The sequence below is a fragment of the Anolis sagrei genome, chromosome 2 (assembly GCF_037176765.1).
Source record: "Anolis sagrei isolate rAnoSag1 chromosome 2, rAnoSag1.mat, whole genome shotgun sequence".
Classification (NCBI taxonomy): domain Eukaryota; kingdom Metazoa; phylum Chordata; class Lepidosauria; order Squamata; family Dactyloidae; genus Anolis; species Anolis sagrei.
In genome coordinates this window covers 181706449-181731412 of record NC_090022.1, presented here as the reverse complement: position 1 = coordinate 181731412, position 24964 = coordinate 181706449, and the positions used below count along the sequence as shown (strand labels likewise).

The following is a 24964-nucleotide window of genomic DNA, read 5'->3' as shown; positions in this document are numbered from 1 at the left end:
AGTCCATCTGGCAATGCTTCAGTAGAAGATACAACTCCAACAGGAGATACAACTAATACAGGAGGCACTTCCATCCTTTTCTCTTTTTTCTTTAGTGAGGAAGGAGCTCTGAAAGGTACAATTTTATACGTTTACATTTGTTTCCTGTCCGAATTGTTCTGTTTTAGACAGGCGGGGTATGGATTACAATGGAAGTTTGGTAGGTAAAGGTAAAGGTTTTCCCCTGACATAACGTCCAGTTGTGTCCGACTCTGGGGGTTGGTGTTCATCTCCATTTCTAAGCCAAAGAGCCAGCATTGTCCATAGACACCTCCAAGTTCATGTGGCCAGCATGAAGGTAGGAAGGTAATGGAGTGCCATTACCTTCCTAGAATCATAGAATCAAAGAGTTGGAAGAGACCTCGTGGGCCATCCAGTCCAACCCCCTGCCAAGAAGTAGGAATATTGCATTCAAATCACCCCTGACAGATGGCCATCCAGCCTCTGTTTAAAAGCTTCCAAAGAAGGAGCCTCTACCACACTCCGGGACAGAGTTCCACTGCTGAACGGCTCTCACAGTCAGGAAGTTATTCCTAATGTTCAGATGGAATCTCCTTTCTTGTAGTTTGAACCCATTGTTTCATGTCCTAGTCTCCAGGGAAGCAGAAGACAAGCTTGCTCCCTCCTCCCTGTGGCTTCCTCTCACATATTTATACATGGCTATCATATCTCCTCTCAGCCTTCTCTTCTTCAGGCTAAACATGCCCAGCTCCTTAAGCCACTCCTCATAGGGCTTGTTCTCCAGACCCCTGATCATTTTAGTCGCCCTCCTCTGGACACATTCCAGCTTGTCAATATCTCTCTTGAATTGTGGTGCCCAGAATTGGACACAATATTCCAGTTGTGGTCTAACCAAAGCAGAATAGAGGGGTAGCATTACTTCCCTAGATTCCTGTCGTAGCCAGGCCTGTAGCTGGGGGGAGGGGGGTTTGAGGGGCTTCAGCCCCTCCCCGAAATTCTCAGTGTGGTCCGCAAGAAGGCCTTAATGGTACATTATTTAAACTGTTATGTTTATTCATATCATGATCTGATCATCATGCTCAATATATCCCATATGCATGTGGGTATTGGGATAATGATACAAAAGGTTTGCTAGGGTAGATTCTGAGCCCCCCCCCCGAATCAAACTCAGCCCCCCCCCCCCCGAATCAAAATCCTGGCTACGGGCCTGGTCGTAGTGGTACCTATTGATCTGCTCACATTTGCATGTTTTCGAACTGCTAGATTGGCAGCTGGGGCTAACAGTGGGAGCTCACGCTGTTCCCCGGATTCGAATGTGTCCTTTTGTACAGCAAGTTAAGCAGCTCAGCGCTTTAACCCACTGCACCATCGCAGTAAGTTTGGTAATTTTTAAAAATTTTATTCATTACATTTGGCCCGGCCTTAGTTTTTAAATGTGTCGTGGTGTTACTGTCTAATGCTTATTGTTATTGTTTTGATGTTTATTGCTTTGCTTTATGAGTTTATTTATTGTTGTATTTGTTTTGCTGTTGTTTTATTGATGTGTTGGGCCTTGGCCTCTTGTAAGCCGCACCGAGTCCTTCGGGAGATGTTAGCGGGTATAAATAATAATAATAATAATAATAATAATAATAATAAACCTCAGTAAATACTGATTAGTGAAAAAGCCAGAAAAACACACAACTAAAAAAAGGCTTTGGGCCTATCAGATCTAAAGACAATGATGCAACGGATGGGGTATGCTTGCGTTACATTGCACAAAAGGAAAGAAGAAAGGAAGGAAGGGGAGAAAAAAAGCTCAATGCAACTACGAATAGTATAAAAGCCAAACTGATTTTAAGTGGGCTTTGAGTTACTGGACTTAAAACTCTTCATGCATTTTCAGTTTCTGCAACTCTCTATTTCTAGACTCTTTGATAATGTGCTTTAAAGAGCCAACTTTCTTTTAATGACGTGCCATAAAGAGGAATGGTTTTTTTTTTCCCTTCTGAAAAAAGAAATTATCAAAGCTGAGTGAAGATGCGATTTTTAAAAAGGGGAACGCTGAATTAGAATGACCTTGTGTTCTGGAACTTTTTCGCACGTTGCTTGATGTTCTCAGTTCCTTTTTGCCCCTCCAAAACCAGACGGAGAGCGGCGCCTTTGGCAAATTAAGACTTGAGAGGGCAGAGAAGGATTTTTGCAGAGAACTCATAATCTCACCGCATTATCTCTTTGGAACTGCTTCGCATCAAGGGTGCCCTGTGTTTTTCAGGGTAACCTTTAGCAGTTATTAAAGCAATCACAAATATTTTCTTCCTGTCAAAGTTGGAGCCTTCTCTACTAGGAGCAAAGTTTGAACACAGCATGAGCCCCTGACGTTGTTTTTATAAGAGACTTGGACAACTAACAAGAAGAGTGCATCAGCTCTGTTCCAAGAGGGGGGAAAAGAATAAATAAACCCACACCATGTTGCAATTAAAGCACGGTTATGTAGTTCATAGCCAAGAAAGGGGCAATGGTATTTCAACTGTATGAAAAATGAACATATTTGATACATGAGCAACACAAGAAAAATCACTAGAAGGGAAACAACAGTTCGCTTAAGTAAAAACAGCGCTATCTAGTCGAATTGAAAAGTTCAATCAGTGGTCTTTTCTTGGAAAAACAACAAAACATACTCTGCACAACTAAGCGACTTGATGCATCGGCAGCCAAAGTGCAAAACAGGGTCCATCCTGTGATCAGGGAATTGAATGTAAAAACATTAAAGATTGCGACGATCTTGAGATTAAGAAATAGGTAACTGTGTTTGTGAGAAGAATAAGGATACAGAAATTTGTATTTGGACAGTAGCTGAAAGTTTTCCACTGATTATAGAATCATAGAATCAAAGAGTTGGAAGAGACCTGATGGGCCATCCAGTCCAACCCCATTTTGCCAAGAAGCAGGAATATTGCATTCAAAGCACCCCTGACAGATGGCCCTCCAGCCTGTTTAAAAGCTTCCAAAGAAGGAGCCTCCACCACACTCCGGGGCAGAGAGTTCCATTGCTGAACGGCTCTCACAGTCAGGAAGCTCTTCCTAATGTTCAGATGGAATCTTATTTCTTGTAGTTTGAAGCCATTGTTTCATGTCCTAGTCTCCAGGGAAGCAGAAAACAAGCTTGCTCCCTCCTCCCTGTGGCTTCCTCTCACATATTTATACATGGCTATCATATCTCCTCTCAGCCTTCTCTTCTTCAGGCTAAACATGCCCAGCTCCTTAAGCCGCTCCTCATAGGGCTTGTTCTCCAGACCCTTTATCTAGAAGAGTTCCCAGTATTTCAGCATTTCTCAACCTGGGAGCCGGGACCCCTTGGGGGGTCATGAGAAAGTGTCAGAGGGGTTGCCAAAGACCATCATAAAACACAGTATTTTCTGTTGGTCATGAGGTTTCTGTGTGGGAAGTAAGGCCCAATTCTATCATTGGTGGGGTTCAGAATGCTCGTTGATTGTAGATGAACTATAAATCCCAGCAACTACAACTCCCAAATGTCAAAGTCTATTTTCCCCAAACTCCATCAGTGTTCACATTGGGCATATTGAGTATTCATACCAAGTTTGGTCCAGATCCATCACTGTTTGAGTCCACAGTGCTCTCTGGATGTAGTTGAACTACAATTCCAAAACTCAAGGTCAATGCCCACCAAACTCTTCCGGTATTTTCTGTCGGTCATGGGAGTTCTGTGTGCCAAGTTTGGTTCAGTTCCATCATTGGTGGAGTTCAGAAAGTTCACTGATTGTAGGTTAACTATAAATCCCAAATGACAATATCAATTCTCTCCTCCCAACCCCACAAACCCCACCAGTATTCAAATTTGGGAGTATTGGGTATTTGTATCAAATTTGGTCCAGTGAATGAAAATACATCTTGCATATCAAACATGACAATTCATAACAGTAGCAAAATGATGGTTATGAAGTAGCAATGAAAATAATTTTCTGGTTGGGGGTCACCACAACATGAGGAACTGTATTAAGGGGTCACAGCATTAGGAAGGTTGAGAACCACTGCCCTAAAGCAACTTCATCTCTGTATACTCATCCCTTTACCACCCAACATTCCCACAGAGGATCCTTTAAAGCAGCCTTCTCCAAACTGTTGTGTTTTGGACTCCAATGCTCCTCAACTCTAGTCAAAATAATTGTCAATAATGCTGGGATCTGTAGTTTAAAATTTCTGAAGGGCATCAAACTGAGCAAGGCTGCTTTACAATTTCTTTAACTTCTTAAACTGTCTTCACAATAGTGCCAGAAACTTAACAGCACTAAATACTTAAAACGAGGATGACATAGTTCAAGGCCTGGCAAGATAATACATGTGAAACGTTTTGAACTCTTTGAAGTTCTGCATAATTGTTAAGTACTTTTCAGAAGAAACTGTCCATCTAAACTCTCTTATTTCATTTCTGCAATATTTTGTACTTTGGTATTTGAGTACAGCAGACAGACAGCCTGGTGCAATGGTTTCAAGGTTGGACTATGATCCTGGGACCAGTCTTTAAATCTGCACTTGGTTGTGGACACCCACTGGGTGAACTTGGGCAAGTCACACACATTAAGCTTCAGAGGAAGGCAATGGCAATCCCAGCTTCTGAACAAATCTACCCCCCAAAAACACAAGAACGGTCAGCCTTAGTTAGTAGGAAAACAACTTGAAAGCACACAAACAATAATAAGTACAATGCTGATGTTCTCACTGTGAAGGACATAAGTCTTTGCCACTTATGCCTTTACAGCCCATGAAAGGGCATGAGGAGGTAGGTAATAATAATAATAATAATAATAATAATAATAATAATACTTTATTTATATACCGCTCCATCTCCTCGAGGGGACTCAGAGCGGTTCCCAGGTAACATCACAAAACATACAAAGTAAAAAACAACATAACCATAAGATTAACAAAACAAAATATAAGCATAAAAATTGTTGCCATTATACACATATATTAAAAGTAATCCTGCCTGTTTAAGGCAATTTAAAAATTTAAAAGGCCGGGCCAAGATTTGTGCAAGCCCAAAAATTCTAGGGGGCCTGGGAATGAAGTGCAATGCTATGGCAGGCAACAGTAATATTAGGGACGGGTCTGTGGCTGTTCATTCCGGGGCCGATTAGAGGAAAGAATCTGGGTAATTGGTAGGAAGAATAAGGCCGTATTCGACAATGTGTAGGGCTGAGTTAGAACTGGTCATTTTCAAAGGCTTGTTGAAACCACCAGGTCTTCAAGCTCTTAGGAAAGGAGGGGAGGGATGGGGCCTGTCTTATTTCCATTGGAAGGACGTTCCAGAGCCGGGGGGGGGGGGTGTCACCACTGAGAAGGCCCTTTCTCTCGTCCCCACCAACCACGCTTGAGACGGTAGTGGGAGCGAGAGGAGGGCCTCCCTGGAAGATCTTAGAGCTCATGTCAGTTCATAGGAGATGCGATCGCAGAGATAGGCGGGGCCCGAATCGTTTAGTAACCGTAGGTACTTGTTCAGTATTCCAGTAGATCTTACGGAAAAGTGGGGAGCCCGCAACCTTCCATGTATTGCAGGGTTATAACTTTAAGCATCTTTGATCCTGATTACTGGAAGAGTTTAACATCTCCAGAAGAGTCAAAGTTTCCCCACTCTTTCTAGTGACATAAGAGGCAAATATGTTTGCATGTCATCTCACAATTACTTTGTGTACCTTGAAGTCAGAAATGAAGGATTGCATTTTATGTTTTAACGATACCAGATATTGTTGAGCAGGGTCACCTCAAGTTAGTATTTTGATGGGATACCACCAACGTATCTGAGGTGCTGTAGGGCAATGGTATCAAACCTGTGGCCCTCTAGATGTTTTGAACTTCAGTTCCCAAAATTCCTGGCCATTGGATAAGCTGGCTTGGACTTCTGGGAGTTGGAGTCTGAAAGATCTGGAAGAACACAAATTCAACAAATTGTAGAGTATATTTTAAAGCAGGCTTCCACAACCTGTGGTCCTCCAGATGTCTTCAACTTCTGTTCCCAGAATTCCTGACCATTGAACAAGCTGGATAGGGCTTCTGGGAGTTAGAGTCCCAAACACCTGGAGGACTGCAGGTTGTGCAGGCCTGTTTTAGAGGAAGGAACTGGCAAAATCACTTCTGAATATTCCTATGATATTCATGGAGTCTCCACAAGTAGACAGGTGACTTGAAGGCACACATAAACACATTTTTTCCCTTAATGTTTTGTACTCAGGTTTCATAGTTAGAGAGGCATTCTGTTTTGTATCTTTTCAGTATTAATTTCTCCAAAACACTGCCTCTTCCTGCTTTATGGTTTTGGTACACTCTTTAGGCATGCCCATAAACGTGATATGTGTAAGCAGTGCACTGAATACCAAAAGCATGGAGAAAGGAATCACCACCAGTATACAAAGCTTCTATACAATTTTCACACCTGACATTTAAGTGGGGAAATTATTACTATTAAAGGTAAATATTTCCCCTCACATAAGTTGTGTCTGACTCTGGGAGGTGATGCTCATCTCCATTTTTAAGCCAAAGAGCCGGCTTTGTCTGTAGACACCTCCAAGGTCATGTGGCCAGCATGACTGCGTGGAGCGCCGTTACCTTCCCGCCAGAGTGGTACCTACTGATCTACTCACATCTGTATGTTTTCGAGCTGCTAGGTTGCAGAAGCAATTATTATTATTATTATTATTATTATTATTATTATTATTATTACTACTACTACTACTACTACTACTGCTACTACTATATTTATACCCCACTTTGTCTCTCCACAAGGAGACTTAAAGTGGCATCTCTGATGTCTGTAAATCAATAGAAAGGTTTCACTGTCACAACTGTACTTAAAACTGAAACTTGTTTTTTTTTACTACTGTTCCTTTCCAGGTAAAAATATGTTCTTACCATCCCTTGGGAATGCACTAAGTATTCAAGCAGCTACCAAAACAATGATTATGAGCAATTATACTCTTTCTATAGTCACAAAAGTGTATCTTAACAAATGCACCATGACTTGTCTGCAGAAAATGTGGACTCTTGCTGGTATATTTACAGTACATGATATGTTGTTGAAAATGAAAATAACCTAGAAACAAAAATGTAGAAAAATATTTTAATATGTTTTCATGTGAACATGAAAAGAATGCCACATATGTTTTAATACAGTTTGGATAATAAAATAATGGTGATGATGATTATAATAAAAACGTGATTCTTCAAATGTGTAAAAAGTAAATAAATTGTATCTGAAATCCAGTAACAAAAACAATATGAGCAAACAAAATTAAGTTTTTCAGTAGGTATATTGATAAATACAGGTATTGTATATATCAAAAACATAAAAATTGTATTATAATGATAAAATAATTCAAGTAAATGGTAACATAAAATTTGTTATGAATGAAGGATGAGCTTTCTTAGAATTACTTCATCTGCTTTACTAAAAGAGCCACTGATCTCTCAGATTAGTTCACAAGATCCAAATCTTCAAACCTGCTGAAAGTAGTCCATGAGAAACTTGAACAAATCAGTCAGCTCCAGTAGTTACCTGAAAAAGAAATAAGCACACATTAAAGAGTTATTGTGGAATAGTGTTTGAACAGTGGATTACAACTCTGGAGATTAGGGTTTGAATCCAGCTCAGCCATGGAATCCCTCTGGGTGACCTCAGGTGAGTCACACTCTGTTTCCTTCTACACTGTACAATAACTCAGAATTGGACCCCAGATTATCTGCTTATCCCAGATTATGTGGCAATGGAGACTCATATAATCCAGTTCCAAGATTCTGGGATACAGGGCAGTGTAGATCCAGCCTCAGTGGAAGCCAAAGTCCAACCCTCTCTGAACAAATACTGTCAAGAAAACCAGTGATAGGGTCTCCATTAGTCTGAAACAACCTGAAGGCCCACAACATCATATTAGTCAAATGTTTACATCATATTATTAGAGTCAGGATGCCCACAAAAGAAGAACTCGCTGTATCAGGCAGTTATAAGGGATTTTATTGATAAATTCTGAGTAACTCCATGAGTTTGATCTAGAGCAGTGCTTTGTCCTACAACTCCCAGAAACCCAACCAGTTTACCAGCTGTTAGGATTTCTGGGAGTTGAAGGCCAAACATCTGGGGACCCACAGGTTGAGAACTAGTGATCTAGAGCATCAAATGGCAAAGGGTGGGATCAAAATGGCCACCTGCATAATAGGGAATTTGGAGGGCCTTGGATGGCAGCTAATGAAGGAACACACCCTGAAGGAGAAACTGGCACCACTCTCATAAAGAGAAATACAGGTAGAGCATCCCTGCATCCAAAATGTTTGCAACCAAAATAATTCCATATTTTGGGGATTTCTTTGGATTTTGTAATACCTGCACGTACATAATGAGAGATCTAGGACACAGGAAACAGAATTAATTTATGTTTTACATAACCTTATACACATAACTCTACGTGGGATTGTTTTTGAAGACTGTTCGGAAGCTTCAAGTGGTCCAACAGGCAGCAGACAGATTCCTTACTGGAGCGACATACAGGGAACATACAACCCCCATTACGTCAGCTCCACTGGCTGCCTGTCTGCTACCGAGCACAATTCAAAGTACTGACTTTAGCCTATAAAGCCCTAAATGGTTCCGGCCCAGCATACCTATCCAAATGCATCTCCCTCTATGAACCATCACGGAGGTTAAGATCTTCTGGGGAGGCCCTGCTCTCGGTCCCACCTCCTTTGCAGGCGTGACTGGTGGGGATGAGAAACAGGGCCTTCTCAGTGGTGGCCCCTAAGCTCTGGAACTCCCTCCCCAGTGAAATTAGATCAGCGGCCTCCCTCTTGGCCTTCAGAAAGAAAGCAAAGATAAACCTTTGGCCAGTAAAGTGATGCAATACAAGAAATGAACAGATGTATGTGCAACTGACAGTTGGAATCGCTTTGGTTTACAATTTTGGATTATGTGATTTCAATGTTTATACTAAGTTTTAATTCTATGTCCTACTGTCTAAGTGTTTTTATTTATATCTCATGTTTTAATATGGTTAATGGTTTTAATTCATAGTGATATGTTATTGTTTAGATATTATGCTTTGGTTTTCACATATATGTTTGGAATTGAATTTTGCCATTATTATGTTGGAAACTGCAGTATAGAAATGCAGTAAATAAGTAAATAACAATAACCCAAAGGTCATTTTATACAAAATATTTTTACAAAATTTGTGTATGGAACAAAGGTTTGCCACACTGAACCAGATATTTGGCCATCCCCTTTAAATGCAACACAAATAAAATGCAAATGTGTATCCATTTTCAAGCATGGCATTGCAGCAAAGGGGTCGTTATCTCAACCACTCGTGTGGATAATAATGATAATGATAATAATAATAATAATAATAATAATTTATTTATACCCTGCTACCATCTCCCAATGGACTCGGTGCGGTTTTCTTGAGGCCGAGTCCACAATACATCAATAATAAAAGCAATAACAACAAATAATACAAAACAATAAAATAAAACTCATAGCAAAAATAAGCAAAAAAACATTAAGAGTAACACAACAACATTAAAAACCTATGGCTGGGCCGAATGTAATAATTAAAATTTAAAGATAATGCTGAGCATGAACAGATGAAATATGAACTAGGATAGAGTTTTCAGAGAGGGATGGGGCATGTAAACATTCCTAGATCCATAGTAAAGTGCATTTAGAGGATATATTGCTAGGAGTTTCCTTATTCTGGGAAGGGAACAGCCACTGGAACAATTTTGGAGTATTTTGGATGTCAGAATTCAACCATTGCTTTAAATTACACTCTCAACCAATCAGCACAAAGAGTGGGAAACACTTGCCATGCTTTAATATGGATACACATTTGCATTTGTGTTGCATTTAAAGGGGCTGGTCAAATATCTGCAATGCAGCATCAGATTTCAGGTAGTTCAGATCTTCATTTGTTCTCACACTGGTAACCATGGTTTCCAGGTTTGGACCAAATGGAGAAAAGAGCATTAATTAATGCTGGAAGCCTTCAACTGCAGTGTGCACGGGCGTGAAGCGTACATATTTCTTGGCGTGATCAAATGAGATAGTATTATATCTAAAATAGGCTACAATCTCACACATTGGTTGACATCACATTGCTGCTGATGCTATCAACATCTGTGGAATCGCTTGTCAAGAAGATCTGATAGAGTCCTGCATTCACATTACAGTCACATCTTATTTGGAGTTTCAGTTTCCGCAGGATTTGCATATCCTGTTGCCCTGCAGAAATGTTGAGTGATCAGTGAGCCTCTTTCAATGTGAAAGCTCTTGGTGACATCACCTGGAAGGTCCCTTTTAGTTAATTACTAGTGTGAGTCACTTGCTTCTAAGGGCACCGGGTGCCCGTGTGCTGCAGTTGCAACATTTGCGGACATTTATTCACGATGGCGTAAATATCAAAGTAAAGGCAAAGTGGGCGAAGACTTGGTGCTTTGAAGATTACAATCTGTAATATTACAAATTGCATCACCCTCCTTTATCTTAAAAGGCACCTCCGCATACCTGCAGCTGTGTGCTGAGCTGCTGTCTCATCAGAAGGCAGAAGCGAGGCCCAGGCTTGCCATACACCTGCACGTTCTCATTTTGAACTTAATGCTATTCACAAAGTACCAAAGAGATGGGAGGGTGGGAAATTGCTCCCTTTATTGAAAAGCAAAATGATTTCACTTTGCCACTAGACTGGAGTCATTGTCACATCGCTTTGCTTTGCAATCTCAACTGTGAAGCATGACAAGCTGAGTAGGTGACATCAGTTTACCTTCTGGTACGGTAGGTGCTCAGTTCCTCTTGCAGGATGGACGCTCTTTTCTGCAGAAAGTTTACCTAGAAAAATACAACGATTGTGATAAAGCTCCTCCAGCTCTTCAAGAGACCAGTGAACAAAAGGCGCAATGGTTGTGGTTTCTCAGGAATCTATTCATCCAGTTCTTATTTAAATTCAGTTTACGATCTCATTATCTGTACTTTTGATCTAGAGTTTGACCTTGGTGCCTCTGATATTGTGCAAGGGAAGCAGTCTGAACATTAGCAGGATGGAGTCACGTTTTAATATAACTCTTGGGCAAAAAGAAACTTCAAAGATATTTACAAGGGACTCAAGAATTTAGGAAGGTTTTTTTGTGTCAGGAGAAACTTGAGAAACTGCAAGTCGTTTCTGGTGAGAGAATTGGCCATCTGCAAGAATGTTGCCCAGGGGACACCTGAATGTTTTCCCATCCTGTGGCAGGCTTCTCTTATGTACCCACACAAGAAGCTGGAGCTGACAGAAGGGAGCTCACCCTGCTCCCCAGATTCAAACCACTGACTTTTTGGTCAGCAGTCCTGCCAGCACAAGTAAATTAGTAAATAACAATAACCCAAAGGAACAAAGGTTTGGCTACACTGAACCAGATATTTGTGCACTGTTGATTATACTTACGCCATTGTATTTGTACTTATGTATTGTTGTCTGTATGAGGCACTTGGAGTGCTTCTGTGAGCCACCCTGAGTCCCTTTGGTGAGATTGTGGTGGGTTACAAATAAATATTATTATTATTTTATTGGCACAAAAACACAGTATGTCACAGCAAATGAAATCTATATGCTGGATTTCGTATCACAAAATCACAAGTCAAACACTTCCCAAGCGTCTAGGACTGTGTGATGTATTTTCGAATGATGCGCGCAAATCTAAGTAAGGTGGCCTTTTGCAATTGACAGATCATAATTTTGTCAATGTTTATTGTTTCCAAAATGCTGGCTGGGATCTTTTGGTACGGCACCCAATGTGCCGATAACCACTGGGACCATCTGTACTGGTTTACGCCCAGTTCGATTTTGAGGTCCTGATAATGGATGAGTTTTTTTCTGTTGGTTTTCGTCAATTCGGCTGTCACCTGGTATGGCAACATCAATAATCCAAATGTTTTTCTTTTCCACAACCGTGATGTCTAGTGTATTGTGTTCAAAATGTTGTCAGTCTGGATTCAAAAGTCCCACAGTATTTTAACGTGTTCATTTTCCACTACCTTTGTGGGTTTATGGCCCCACCAGTTCTTTACTACTGGCCGGTGGTACTTGTGACATAAGTTCCAATGAATCATTTGGGCCACAGAGTTGTGCCTCTAATTATGATTATCCCACTGCACCACCCAGGGCTCCATTTAGGAAGTGAGCAGGGTCCATATAGTATCTATGATACTATGTGTGTGTGTGAGTCATATATATCTAACTATATCTGTAGCTGGATGACTCTTTGTCGGGAGGGCTTTAATTACGTTTTCTTGCCCTTGTGAAGTTGGACTGGATGGCCTTAAGTATTTTCTGTTGGTCATGGGAGTTCTGTGTGGAAAGTTTGGCCCAGTTCTATCGTTGGTGGAGTTCAGAATGCTCATTGATTGTAAGAGAACTATAAATCCCAGCAACTACAATTCTCAAATGTCAAGGTCTATTTTCCCTAAAATTCACCAATGTTCATATTTGGGCATATGGAGTATTCATGCTGAGATTGGTCCAGATCCATCATTGTTTGAGTCCACAGTGCTCTCTGGATGTAGGTGAACTACAACTCCCAAACACAAGGTCAATGCCTACCAAACACTTCTAGTGTTTTCTGTTGTTTATGGGAGTCCTGTGTGCCACATCTGGTTCAATTCCATTGTTGGTGGAGTTCAGAATGCACTTTGATTGTAGGTGAACTATAAATCCCAGCAACTACAACTCCCAAATGACAAAATCAAAAAATTTTTTGAGTGAAGGACATACATTGGCTTGTTAGGTGTACGATGTACAAATTTGGTGTCAATTCGTCCAGTGGTTATTGAGTTATGTTAATCCCACAAACGAACATTACATTTTTATTTATTTAGATGGCGTTGTTAACACCAAGACACGACAGACAACAAATACGATATTTGCTTGAGATATTCTGTTTGGAAATAAAAGAGGGATCACAATGATCTTATAAGGGAGCGACTACTGTAAAAATTCTATATAACAGTGCCTTGATGCCATGCTAAGACATCTCACAAGGAATACACTGAACGGCTGGGAAGGGAGGCAGAGGGACAGGCCAACGTATTTTAAATATAAGTCAAGCTTTGTTTGAGAAGTGAATGTTTCCTATTTGTTCATTGTTAATGCTGCTCGGTTGGTACTTTTCCCCCAGCCAAGCCCTCTCATTCCTCTGGAACAATTAATAACCCTGACAGGTGCAAAGATTCCTCTGCTCTTTCTGTCTGATGTTTTTTGAAGCAGGAATTTCAACAATTTTCAAAGAAGAGGACACCTGTGCTTCAGAAGGGAGCCTTGAGTACTGAACAGTCTCTAGCTGGCTACTGTATTTCACTGCACAGGCAGCTGCCAGCTATGCTTTTCTACGTTAACACCCACTTTCAGAAGTCTGGAGTGACTTTTACTCCTTTGAAATGCTGTCTAAGCCCTGCAGGTGGAAATCAGATTTCATTAAAACACACACACACACGAACCCCAACCCCAAACATACTTCACTGGAAGGTGGATATTTTTTTCAGTTCTCATCACCAGAATGTTTCCCACAAAGCATCATTATTAGAGAAGCCACAGTTAATACCTAGAAATAGGTTTACTAAGTGAATCCTCTTCATCTACTGTAATGACAATGTTGGCTTGACAAAGACTGCCAACAGGAAATGTTTCCCACTTGCAACTGTACCAGAGGCAATACCCATAAAACCTTGGCCAGTATAAAATAGAATTTGTTTCTCATGGCAGTCTCAATGTAAGAAAGACTACTAAAGGAAACATCCCGTATACATAATTCATCTACTACAAGCAAATTGATGACTGGGTTGTTGTAGGTTTTTTCGGGCTATATGGCCATGGTCTAGAGCAGTGTTTCTCAACCTGTGGGTCGGGACCCCTGGAGGAGTCGCAAGGGGGTGTCAGAGGGGTCACCAAAGATCACCAGAAAATACTGTATTTTCTGTTGGTCGTGGAGGTTCTGTGTGGGAAGTCTGGCCCAATTCAATCGTTGGTAGGGTTCAGAATGCTCTTTGATTGTAGGTGAACTGTAAATCCCAGCAACTACAACTCCCAAATGTCAAGGTCTATTTTCCCCATACTCCACTAGTGTTTACATTTGGACATATTGAGAATTCGTGCCAAGTTTGGACCAGATCCATCATTGTTTGAGTCCACAGTGCTCTCTGGATGTAGGTAAACTACAACTCCCAAAGCTCAAGGTCAGTGCCCACCAAACCCTTCCAGTATTTTCTGTTGGTCATGGGAGTTCTGTGTGCCAAGTTTCATTCAGTTCCATTGTTGGTGGAGTTCAGAATGCTCTTTGATTGTAGGTGAACTATAAATCACAGCAACTACAACTCCTACAGGACAAAATCAATACCCTCTCCCAATCCCACCAGTATTCAAATTGGGTATTTGTGCCAAATTTGGTCCAGTATATGAAAATACATCCTGCATATCAGAAATTTACATTACTATTCACAACAGCAGCAAAATGAGTTATGAAATAGCAACGAAACTAATTTTATGGTTGGGGGTCACCACAACATGAGGAAGCGTATTAAGGGGTCGTGGCATTAGGAAGGTTGAGAACCACTGGTCTAGAGGCATTCTCTCCTGACGTTTCGCCTGCATCTATGGCAAGTATCCTCAGAGGTAGTGAGGTCTACAGTGATGTAGTGCAGGCGAAACGTCAGGAGAGAATGCCTCTAGATCATGGCCATATAGCCCGAAAAAACCTACAACAACCCAGTGATTCTGGCCATGAAAGCCTTTGACAATAAATTGATGACATTTCTCTTTTTTTGAAAAAGTGTGTGTGTGTACTGTGGAAAAGTATGAACACAGACTGGAGGTCTTCCTCTTTTCCTGAGCCCATAAATCCAAACGCTTACGTGCCCGAAAGTAAAGACAGTCACAGGAGACTAATTAAAATAGTCTTATTTCAGGCTTACTAAATGCACATAAGCCAAAAGACAATCTTTACAGAAGGTCTCCCCTTAAAGTTGCAACTCATTCAGCAAATATACATTTCCCCTCTCGGCATTAAAGGAATGTACAGCCTGCAAGTATTTCAGGTAGCTCCAAGGAGATTTAAAATAGTTGCTAAAAGTTCCTAAACCGGAACATCGAAAGGCTGGAATGATTTTTGTATAGTCATCAATGGATTAAAAGGTATACGTTCTGGTGCTCTGTGAATTCTTGGATCTATATTCCAGTCTCTACATTCTGCCTGCAATCGCAAAAGCACGCAGATGCAATCACACAGTGGGGCACCATTCTTTCTATGCAGACAAAAGAGTGTCTCTTCACAATATAGTGACTATCCAAAGTCATCTACATCTTGACAATTAATAAATGGCTGCCATGACCTTATCTTTAGCCAATTTTATGTGAATCCATAGTGGGCTAACTTTACCTCTTTACCCATGATCACATTGTATAATGAAACACTCACAAAATTAACTCTGGGCAACGTCACTGTAGAATGGATGCAGTTTGATACCGCTTTAATTGTCATGGCTCAATGCTATGGAATCAGGGGATTTGTAGTTTGATGAAGCACCAGCACTGTTTGACAGAGGATGTTACAGACTTTGGGGGATGCCTGGCTCAAGAGCAGTATGTGTGAAAAGGATCTTGGAGTCCTCGTGGACAACAAGTTAAACATGAACCAACAATGTAATGCGGCGGCAAAAAAATGCCAATGGGATTTTGGCCTGCAGCAATAGGAGCATAGTGTCTCTAGATCTAGGGAAGTAATGCTACCCCTCTATTCTACCTGGAATATTGCGTCCAATTCTGGGCACCACAATTGAAGAGAGATATTGACAAGCTGGAATGTGTCCAGAGGAGGGCGACTAAAATGATCAAGGGTTTGGAGGACAAGCCCTATGAGGAGCAACTTAAGGAGCTGGGAATGTTTAGCCTGAAGAAGAGAAGGCTGAGAGGAGATATGATAGCCATGTATAAATATGTGAGAGGAAGTCACAGGGAGGAGGGAGCAAGCTTGTTTTCTGCTTCCCTGGAGACTAGGATGCAGGACAAAGGCTTCAAACTACAAGAAAGGAGATTCCATCTGAACATGAGGAAGAACTTCTTGACTGTGAGAGCCGTTCAGCACTGGAACTCTCTGCCCCAGAGTGTGGTAGAGACTCCCTCTTTGGAAGGTGTTAAACAGAGGCTGGATGGCCATCTGTCATGGGTGCTTTGAATGCAATATTCCTGCTTCTTGGCAGGAGGGTTGGACTGGATGGCCCATGAGGTCTCTTCCAACTCTATGATTCTATGTAAAACTACAACTCCCATAGAATTAAGGCACAGCAGTTAAAGTGGTGTTAAACTGCATTAATTCTGCAGTGTAGTTGGCCCCTCTATTGCTCACACCAGCACTCCATAATGACCACTGTGACATCTTTGCATAATCAAGCCTTCTCACGGGCCATTAGCATTTCAAGCATGTTAATTCAAGATTTTACCTGAGATTTTAGTGAAAGAATTGTGTCTTCGAGTTCCTGTCTCAAAGATGTTGGCATCAGACCTTTAAGTTTGGTTTCATATTCTTGCCGTATAGAAGTTATCTGAAACCAAAGAAAGTAAACATTTATATAGCAATGAAAAGTTCAATGGCTTAAGGTTATTTTGGAGCAGTCGTAGTCTAATTCCTCCAGATTGCACTTCATACTGCAGGAACCCTTAACCAGGATGATGTGGACAATGAGAAAATGGTTATGTTGTGCTGAAGAAGCAACACTCCTCTTGGCTCAGACAGTGCCCCTTAGATATTTTGGATTTCAGCCTCCATCATTATTAGTGACCACTGGCCATGTGGCTACAGCCATCTCTTACACCCCACCTTTCACTTTTCTTTCATTCATTTTGGCAGGTGTGCCCTACATAGTTTTTTTTTCTCCTTCTGATGGCAAAGACAGAGCAACACTTTTTGTTTTGGCAAAGTATCCTCTTCTGAGTATGGAGAAGCCACGCAGAACATTTTTATGGTATACTAGCTGTAACCGCCACGCTTTGCTATGGCCAACCTTCCCTCTTTCCCTCCTTCCTTCACTCACTCCTTCCTTCACTCCTTCCTTCCTTCCTTCCTTCCTTCCTTCCTTCCTGTCTTTCCTTCTCTTCTTCCTTCTTTCTCTATCTCTTTCCCTCCTTCCCTCTTTTTCTTTCTCTTCTGCTGTCTCTTTTCTTCCTTCTCTCTTTCCTTCCCTCTCACTTTCTCTACATCTTCCCCCCTTCCTTCGCTCCCACTTTCCTTCCTTCTTTCCCTTTTTATTTTCCTTCTCCCCTTTTTTCCGTTTCTAACTTTCCTTCCTTTCCCTTTTTCTTTCCCTCCCTCTTTCTCTCCCTTCTCTACCTCTTTCCCTCCTTCTCTCTTTGCTTCCATGCTTCCTTCTCCCTTTCCTTCTTTCTTTCCCTCCTTCTTTCTTCCATTTTTTCTGTACTGTCATTTACCTTTTCGTCATTTAGCATTTTTGGTGCTTTTTGAGTCCCTTCTGCTGTGTTTTTCAGTGTTTTTATGAGTGAACATACAATGTATGAAGAACATACATTGGGTTGTTAAGTGTATTGTGTCCAAATTTGGTGTCAATTCCCCCAGTGATTTTTGAGTTCTGTTAATCCCACAAACGAACATTACATTTTTATTTATATAGATGATCTTCTGCTCCTGAATCTGGCTTAAACTTTCAGATATTTTGAAACTGTTTTCTGATGACATTAGTGTTCTTCAGCTGAATAAGAGAGCTGAAATAGCTAATGACCAAACTGCAGACAACACAGTGCTTTAAAGAAGTTTATTCAGGAGGAAATGCTTTTTAACCCAACATGACACTTCCCCTGATGCTTCTTCGTGGATTATTTTCCAATTACATCACCAGAAGTGAAGCCAACTGATTTGGCCTACTATTTCCTCATTCTTTAGCCCAACAATGCTCTGAAAGGATACTTATAAATGAAAACAAACTCCCATTCTTGAGGACAATTTTGTGGTTTATTCGTTCAGTCGCTTCCGACTCTTCGTGACCCCATGGACCAGCCCATGCCAGAGCTCCCTGTTGCCCATGGCCACCCCCATCTCCTTCAAGGTCAAGCCAGTCTCTTCAAGGATACCATCCATTCATCTTGCCCTTGGTCGGCCTCACTTCCTTTTTCCTTCCATTCTCCCCAGCATCATTGTCTTCTCCAAGCAATTATATTTCCCTTATATATGAAATGGGGCCTAATGGGATGACACAAATGCAAGATTCCTTCAGTGATCTCAAGTTCTTTCTAAATTTCTGTATTCCATGAGATCATAAACCAGTTCCAGCTCTATTCGGAAAAACCCTCTGGACATTTGAAAGAGCCTGTGGCCTTTCTGCAGATTTAAGAGTGAGCACTACAGAAATATACAACCTCTTGGGAAAGTGTTTCTGGGGAAAACAGCAGGGCTATATCTTTCCTTCAGGCTAAGACCTTCTCCTCTCTTGACAAATTCTGTGCTGCTCCATTCAACCAACTTACCTGTGGGAAAGACCGCCTTAGGAAAAGGAAAGCAAAGGTTTACCCTACTGGCCAAAATCCTCAGGTCCTTCCACCTCCTTTGGGCATATTAGAGACCCGGGAGTGATCACTGCAGCATGCCCAGTTCTTCACTGAGCTTTACCCAAAAAGAAAAACTTAGAATAAAAGATGGATATTTTTGAAAATCCTTTTATCTTTTCACTCCTTTTATGCAGTCCTGATGAAAAGGAACATTTTGTTCAAAACCTTGTTATCAAAATGTTTCTAGACTAGCTGACCATGCAGAACAAGTCTCTTTTTTCCCTACTTCTGTGTGTGATAACTATTTGTGCTAACGCTCTCACTGTCCTACTCTTTTAGATTTTTCACAAGTTCTTGAACAGATCACTACAAAGCTTCTTAGCTCTATGGAGACTTCATTAATCAATACTTTGTCCACAAGTATGAGGTACATCAAAACAGATAAGATTCCTACTGACTGCGATAATCTTTGTAAAGAGCTTAATAACAGGATTGAATGAAAAGTTTTAGTCATCACTTAAGTGAACATTTTCTAATTACCTTTAATTTTTTTCTTCTTTCAATATATCATTTCAACAGAGAAGGTATTTTGTGGACAGTGAACCACAATGCAAGTCAAAGGTCTTTTCTCTTAAGTTCTCCTACCATAGCTTTCAATCTTATACAGGTATAACTGCGCTTTGAATTCACTTCCACTTCACATCACTGCCTGTTCTTTTAGGCTAGTGGTTCTCAACCTGTGGGTCCCCAGGTGTTTTGACCTACAACTCCCAGAAATCCCAGCCAGTTTACCAGTTGTTAGGATTTCTGGGAGTTGAAGGCCAAAACTTCTGATTGAGAACCACTGTCCTAGGCCACTGCTCTCATTTCTTTCATATGGAAAAGGGGTGTTTCCTTATAGTCTAAAGCAGGGCTTTTCAAACAATTTCCACTTGTCATCCCTTTCCACTTGAGAAATGTTTACATGACCCCAGGTGTCTAGGTATATACAATAGGTATAAAAGAAAACATTTACTGACAATAAATCAGCATTTCCAAGCCTTGCTAAACAGGCTGATTTTCCTTTTTATGAAGTATAGCTATAATATTTTCTGCAGAGTCCACTGTAAACACTGCACATTCTTGCTAACAGATTTGTGAAAATCTCTAAAACAGCCACTAGGTGGCAAAACTTTTACTGTTGCCAATTTTTTCATGACCCAATATCAAAGTAAGAGGATTTCACTTGGGGTCAGGACCCACAATTTAAGAAGCAATGGTCTAAAGGAGGTAAGGTAAAGGTTTTCTCCTGACATTAAGTCCAGTCGTATCTGACTCTGGGAGTTGATGCTCATCTTCATTTCTAAGCCAAAGAACCGACGTTGTCCATAGGTCACGTGGCTGGCATTGCTGCGTGAAGCACTGTTACCTTCCCATTGGAGCGGTACCTATTGATCTACTCACATTTGCATGTTTTTGAACTGCTAGGTTGGCAGAAGCTGGGGCTAACAGCAGGAACTTACGCCACTCCTTGGATTCGAACCTGCGACCTTTCAGTTAGCGAGTTCAGCAGCTCAGCGGTTTAACCCACTGAACCATGGGGGCTCCTTATGGTATAAAGTAGAACTTTCTAAGCTGTGTTGGGCACATTAGCATATCGGCAGCAATGTGTAGGTGTGTTGTACAAATGTAACATGAAATAATACATAATAGCCTTTAAAAATATAAATGAATGGTTTTCATGAGATAGCGTGTCTCTATGCTTTTCTCCCTACAATGTATGTGTCGGTATCTCTTAAAAGGGGTTGGTTTAACCTATGATTTGCTAATAAAATGGAATTACTCTGTTGTGAAATGTTGCATACCTAAAAAGTATGTCCCCAACCTGTAATGTTGGGAAAGCTCTGGTCTGAAGACTGCTTTGTGATCAAGCAAATAGACATGGAGGATGTATGCCTGAGAGTACATGCTACTCCTTTGGATTGCAAAATGAAGCAAAGCAAGTGACTTCCTTTTAATGAAATAGCTATGTCTAGTGAATAAACACTTATGCTCTTTGCTACTATTATTTATTGCAGGATAGAAGTCACATACACAAACAGTTTTGTGTTCCTTCTCTTTCTGTGGGACAGGGAGAATGGTGGTTTCCCCTGTCTGTACAGACTTCATTGAGCCCAGTGTCTCTTTTTCATTGCCCAATTTCTCGTGGAAATTCTCAGGGAATTTCTACAAGAACAAAAATGACACATTGTATATAGTACATGCAACACAAAAGCTTTTTTTGCATTTTCGCCATGGAGCCGCTCCGAAAGTATTGTGTGTTATGGGAGTCACATAATGTTGAATCACACAATGTTGAGGATCTAACACAATTCATAGAAAAAAGTTCAGGAGACATACATTACAAAATGCAAGCTAGTCAGAAAGGATTTTCTCGCCTTCAAGAGAAGATGTGTGAAACATTGGAATACAACAGGGGCAACCTAGGTTTGCAAACTGGAATATTCATCCCTATGGCTATTGAATAGGAAAACAGACTTTAGTAGATTTAGAACACATTCCTGTTGAAGAGGCAGAAATGGATAAAACTGACAGACTAAACAAAATATTTGAGCATTACTGCGTTCCAAAGCAGAGTGGTACAGTAGAGCACAAATGAATTTTGCAGTCTCCAAAGGGGCAAAACATTTTGTTTTAAAGTTGAGCCAAGCATGCTAGGCACAGACATTCTGAATAAAACACTATTTGGGATTCAGATATAACTTGAAACAGAAATCTCACAAACACAACCAATTATTCATTTGTCTCCGGTGACAACTTGGGAGCATCTCTCTCTTTATGCATTTACGCAAAAGAGCCACTGGTTTCCTCAAGATATATTGAAAGGCAGGAACATACTTGGAGCACATAAAGTTTAGTTGAATCACCCCAAAATCTGACATAAGCCAAACCACAATGAATTTGGGAGGCAACATCCAATTATCTGAAAAATGTTCTGAAGGAAAAAGTTACACTTGATGCCTCATGCCGCACCTCTTTTAAACCTGTTCAAGAATGGCCTTGAAACAGCCACATCACATTTGCCTCTTTCCACCTCTGCTCATACTAAATAAATAGGATGGCTTGAGTCACAGTATTCACTGAATGAGTTCACAGTTGCAGCAGCTGTGTAGCTCTTTTGCCAGCTAGATGAAGAAACACTGAATACTGAATTGAACAGTAATTTGGCAATTCACTTCAAAGAGAAAAGGAAACTTTGGAAGTTTGTTAGCAGTTTGTTTGAGGTAGTCAAGGCATAACAAACACAGTTTTAAACTAAAGCTTCTTTCTGCTTTTAGTCCCTTCCATTAAATGCATCCAGTTCCTGAAGAACTATTATCAAATTTGTGAATACTGTTCAATAAACTAATTAGCAGAGTTTAGAGTTTATTCTTTACATTTAATTATTCCTCCAAAGCATGTCCCACACTCTCTATGGAGGTGATGTGGTCTTTGCCCAGATTGCAAACTTTTTGGGGGACCCCCCCCCCCCCCCACAAAACCCTTTTTGTATAGTCATCTCTGGACTATAACACTTTAGACTGCCAAGAAAATGGTTTGAACTACATGTCCCTCAATGTGAAACACTCATATATAGAAAGCTGGCACCCTGGAAAGGAATTTCTAATCTAGTCTTCCTTCATATGTACTAGCTTTATGAACATAACACATTTTTATAGTATTTTTAGTCAATTAAAATATACAACAAATATAAAAGCTGTAAGACAATTAGCACAAAATGCCAACAAAGAAGTGCCACTTGCAAGCTAATTTCTGCCAACACTCACACGCTCAACTCAAAATCCATTACAGTGGTTCTCAACCTGGGGTCCCCAGATGTTTTTGGCCTTTAACTCCCAGAAATCCTAACAGCTAGTAAACTGGCTGGGATTTCTGGGAGTTGTAGGCCAAAGACATCTTGGGGACCCCAGGTTGAGAACCGCTGCATTAGAAACTGTTCTTCTAAAAATCGATAGGAATTGTAAGAAGGGAAAGTGGATATTACATCTGGAGGAGTGGTTCTCAACCTGTGGGTCTCCGGATGTTTTGTCCTTCAACTCCCAGAAATCCTAACAGCTGGTAAACTGGCTGGGATTTCTGCAAATTGTAGGCCAAAACACGGGGGACCCACAAGTTGAGAAACAGTGATCTAAGTCATCTGTGAAATCTCAGGGAAACTGTTCTTCATTTGACCTCCAGTCAATCTGAATCTCTGAGTTATTGTTTTCATGAAAGAAACTGGTATTAATTTAACCAGAATTCATCATGTAGACCAGTGTTTCTCAATCTGTGGGTCCCCAGGTGTTTTGGCTTACAACACCCAGAAATCTCAGCCAGTTTACGAGCTGTCAGGATTTCTGGGAGTTGAAGGCCAAAACATCTGAGGACCCACAGGTTGAGAACCACTGATGTACACCTTCTTCCAAGGTTTTCCATCCTAGCAGATGCCATGAGAAGACAAACCAAGGACCTCATCCCATGAGCGAGGGAAAGTGGGGAAAAGAGGAGGGAACTCTCTTACTATGTTTCTTACTGCCGAAGCCCATCTTCTGGGATGGCCAGCCATTCCATGCCCTTTCTCTGTCTTGAGCCATTTGGATTCTGGGCTTGATTTTCATGCACTGCGGAAACAGAGTCCCACTGGAAGTACCCTTACATCATGTGATGATGTCCACAGGACTTCGTTTCCAAAGCACATGGAAACAGAGCCCAGAATGCATGGGATGAGGTCCCAAGTCTTGATGGAGTTGATCCTTGTTATTTCCAAAAAGTGTAAAAGAATGCCTATCCTTTCATGCAGCGGTATTTGCTTCAGCCCAGGAACACTGTACCAAAGTGAACAAAGAAGAACTTAGATCATTGGTTAGATGCAATCTCTAAGAATAATCTCTTACAGTAGTCCAGTTCCTTGTCTAACAAAATATTAACTGACCATTAACGAGTTTTGATAAGCTAGTTTATATAATCTAGAGACATCTGAATGGAAATTAATAGAACTTGTCAAGCAGGTTCAAACATGCATAGAAATACTGGAGATCCTTCATGATGCTTTAGCATGTCCATAAGTAGACTAATTTGCACTTCTGGGAACCATGTTACACCAATCTAGCCTATCATTTTCTCAAACTAGTCAATCCCAATCAGTTTGCTACTCAGAAAAGGTTTTATGAATGCCTTTTCTCCTGCTATTTCCTAAACTGGTGCAACTGGCAAAATGTACCATAATATCCATATTTCAGTTTTGTGCTTCACACTTAGGGGCTATGCTCTCAATTTGAGAAGAGCAACTCTAATTAAACCAGTCCACTAGAAATATGACCATATTACCATCTTCTTATTACTCCACCATTCTTCAAAATCATACATTTAACCTATGATTCCAGTTTTCTAGCTCCCTCCTGTCTGGAGAGAGAAGATAAGGAGCTCAAGATATTTACTTCTTTTATCTTTACCATGTTTCTTTTTAGTGCTTTACTGGTTGAACATTCAAGGCTGGTCAAACTAGAACAAACTAGTTAATTTCTCATCAAGCAAGACAAGACAAAATTTCCAATCTTGTTTCAGGTCTGATACGATTTCCTTCAACAGATCATGGACCAATTCATCTTACTGTTCCTTCTACTCTACTCTTACCAGTAGAGTAAGAGTAGAGTAGAAGTAACAGTAAGATGAATTGGTCCACGAGCTGTTGATTGCCTGGTATCATTTTGACTGCTTCTTCTTCAGAGTTGTGAGCCTCAGTCATCAGCAAATCTGTTTGTGTAAAGCATATGTTTAAATCTTATTCTGGGGATAATTCAAACACACTCTTAATGCCTTGACATTTCTAGGCATTGTTTGATTCACAATGTTTTAGAAGTTTAGAAATCTATAGAGAGCGGTTTAGGTGGGTGGATGACAGAGCTGTAAATTTAAGCTGCTATCCCTGCTGCAAGCAAACCACATAGCTGTAGCTGAAGAGCTTTTTGATGGCAGGGACTATTCGCTCATGTATCTACCACTTGTAAGTAGTGCAAGGTCCACAGGTAATATGAGGATTGTAACACATAATTTTCTGGTTATTTGACTTCGCTCACTTGGTAAAAAGGGACACATCAGAGAAAATCATGTCTTAAATATGTAGCAAGGCTGGGACAGAAAAATCCATAGAGCAGTGCAACTTCATAAACTATTCCATGCTTAAAATGGGCAATACTGATGTAAATTGGCCATTACTGATCTCCTCTTGTGAAGTTAAAAGGATAAACCACCAGATATTCACCAGAGTGTCAAAATTTATTATATACATTACTGTTTATGGCTTCTTTTAAACCTTAAAAGAAGGTTATCCAGATTATCTGGATATTTTGCTGCCTGGTTTTAGGCCTGGTCACGAAACAGAGACA

The 24964-nt window shown here is 40.7% G+C and overlaps 1 protein-coding gene across 3 annotated transcripts in view; it reads right to left on the bottom strand.

Moving 5' to 3' along the window:
* Positions 1 to 7152: 7152 nt before the first annotated feature.
* Positions 7153 to 24964, bottom strand: part of CEP112 (centrosomal protein 112) — a 308982-nt gene continuing 291170 nt past the window's right edge. For 2 of the 3 annotated variants that reach the window (XM_060763065.2, XM_060763067.2), the window contains 3 exons: positions 16505 to 16606; positions 10803 to 10867; positions 7153 to 7549 (listed from right to left, as the gene is read on the bottom strand). In XM_060763065.2, the coding sequence (XP_060619048.2) occupies positions 7546 to 7549; positions 10803 to 10867; positions 16505 to 16606 (171 nt within the window). In that variant the 3' untranslated portion in view covers positions 7153 to 7545. Of the gene's footprint in view, positions 7550 to 10798; positions 10868 to 16504; positions 16607 to 24964 lie in introns of those variants that run through there. The other variant, XM_060763066.2, reaches the window with a different exon arrangement.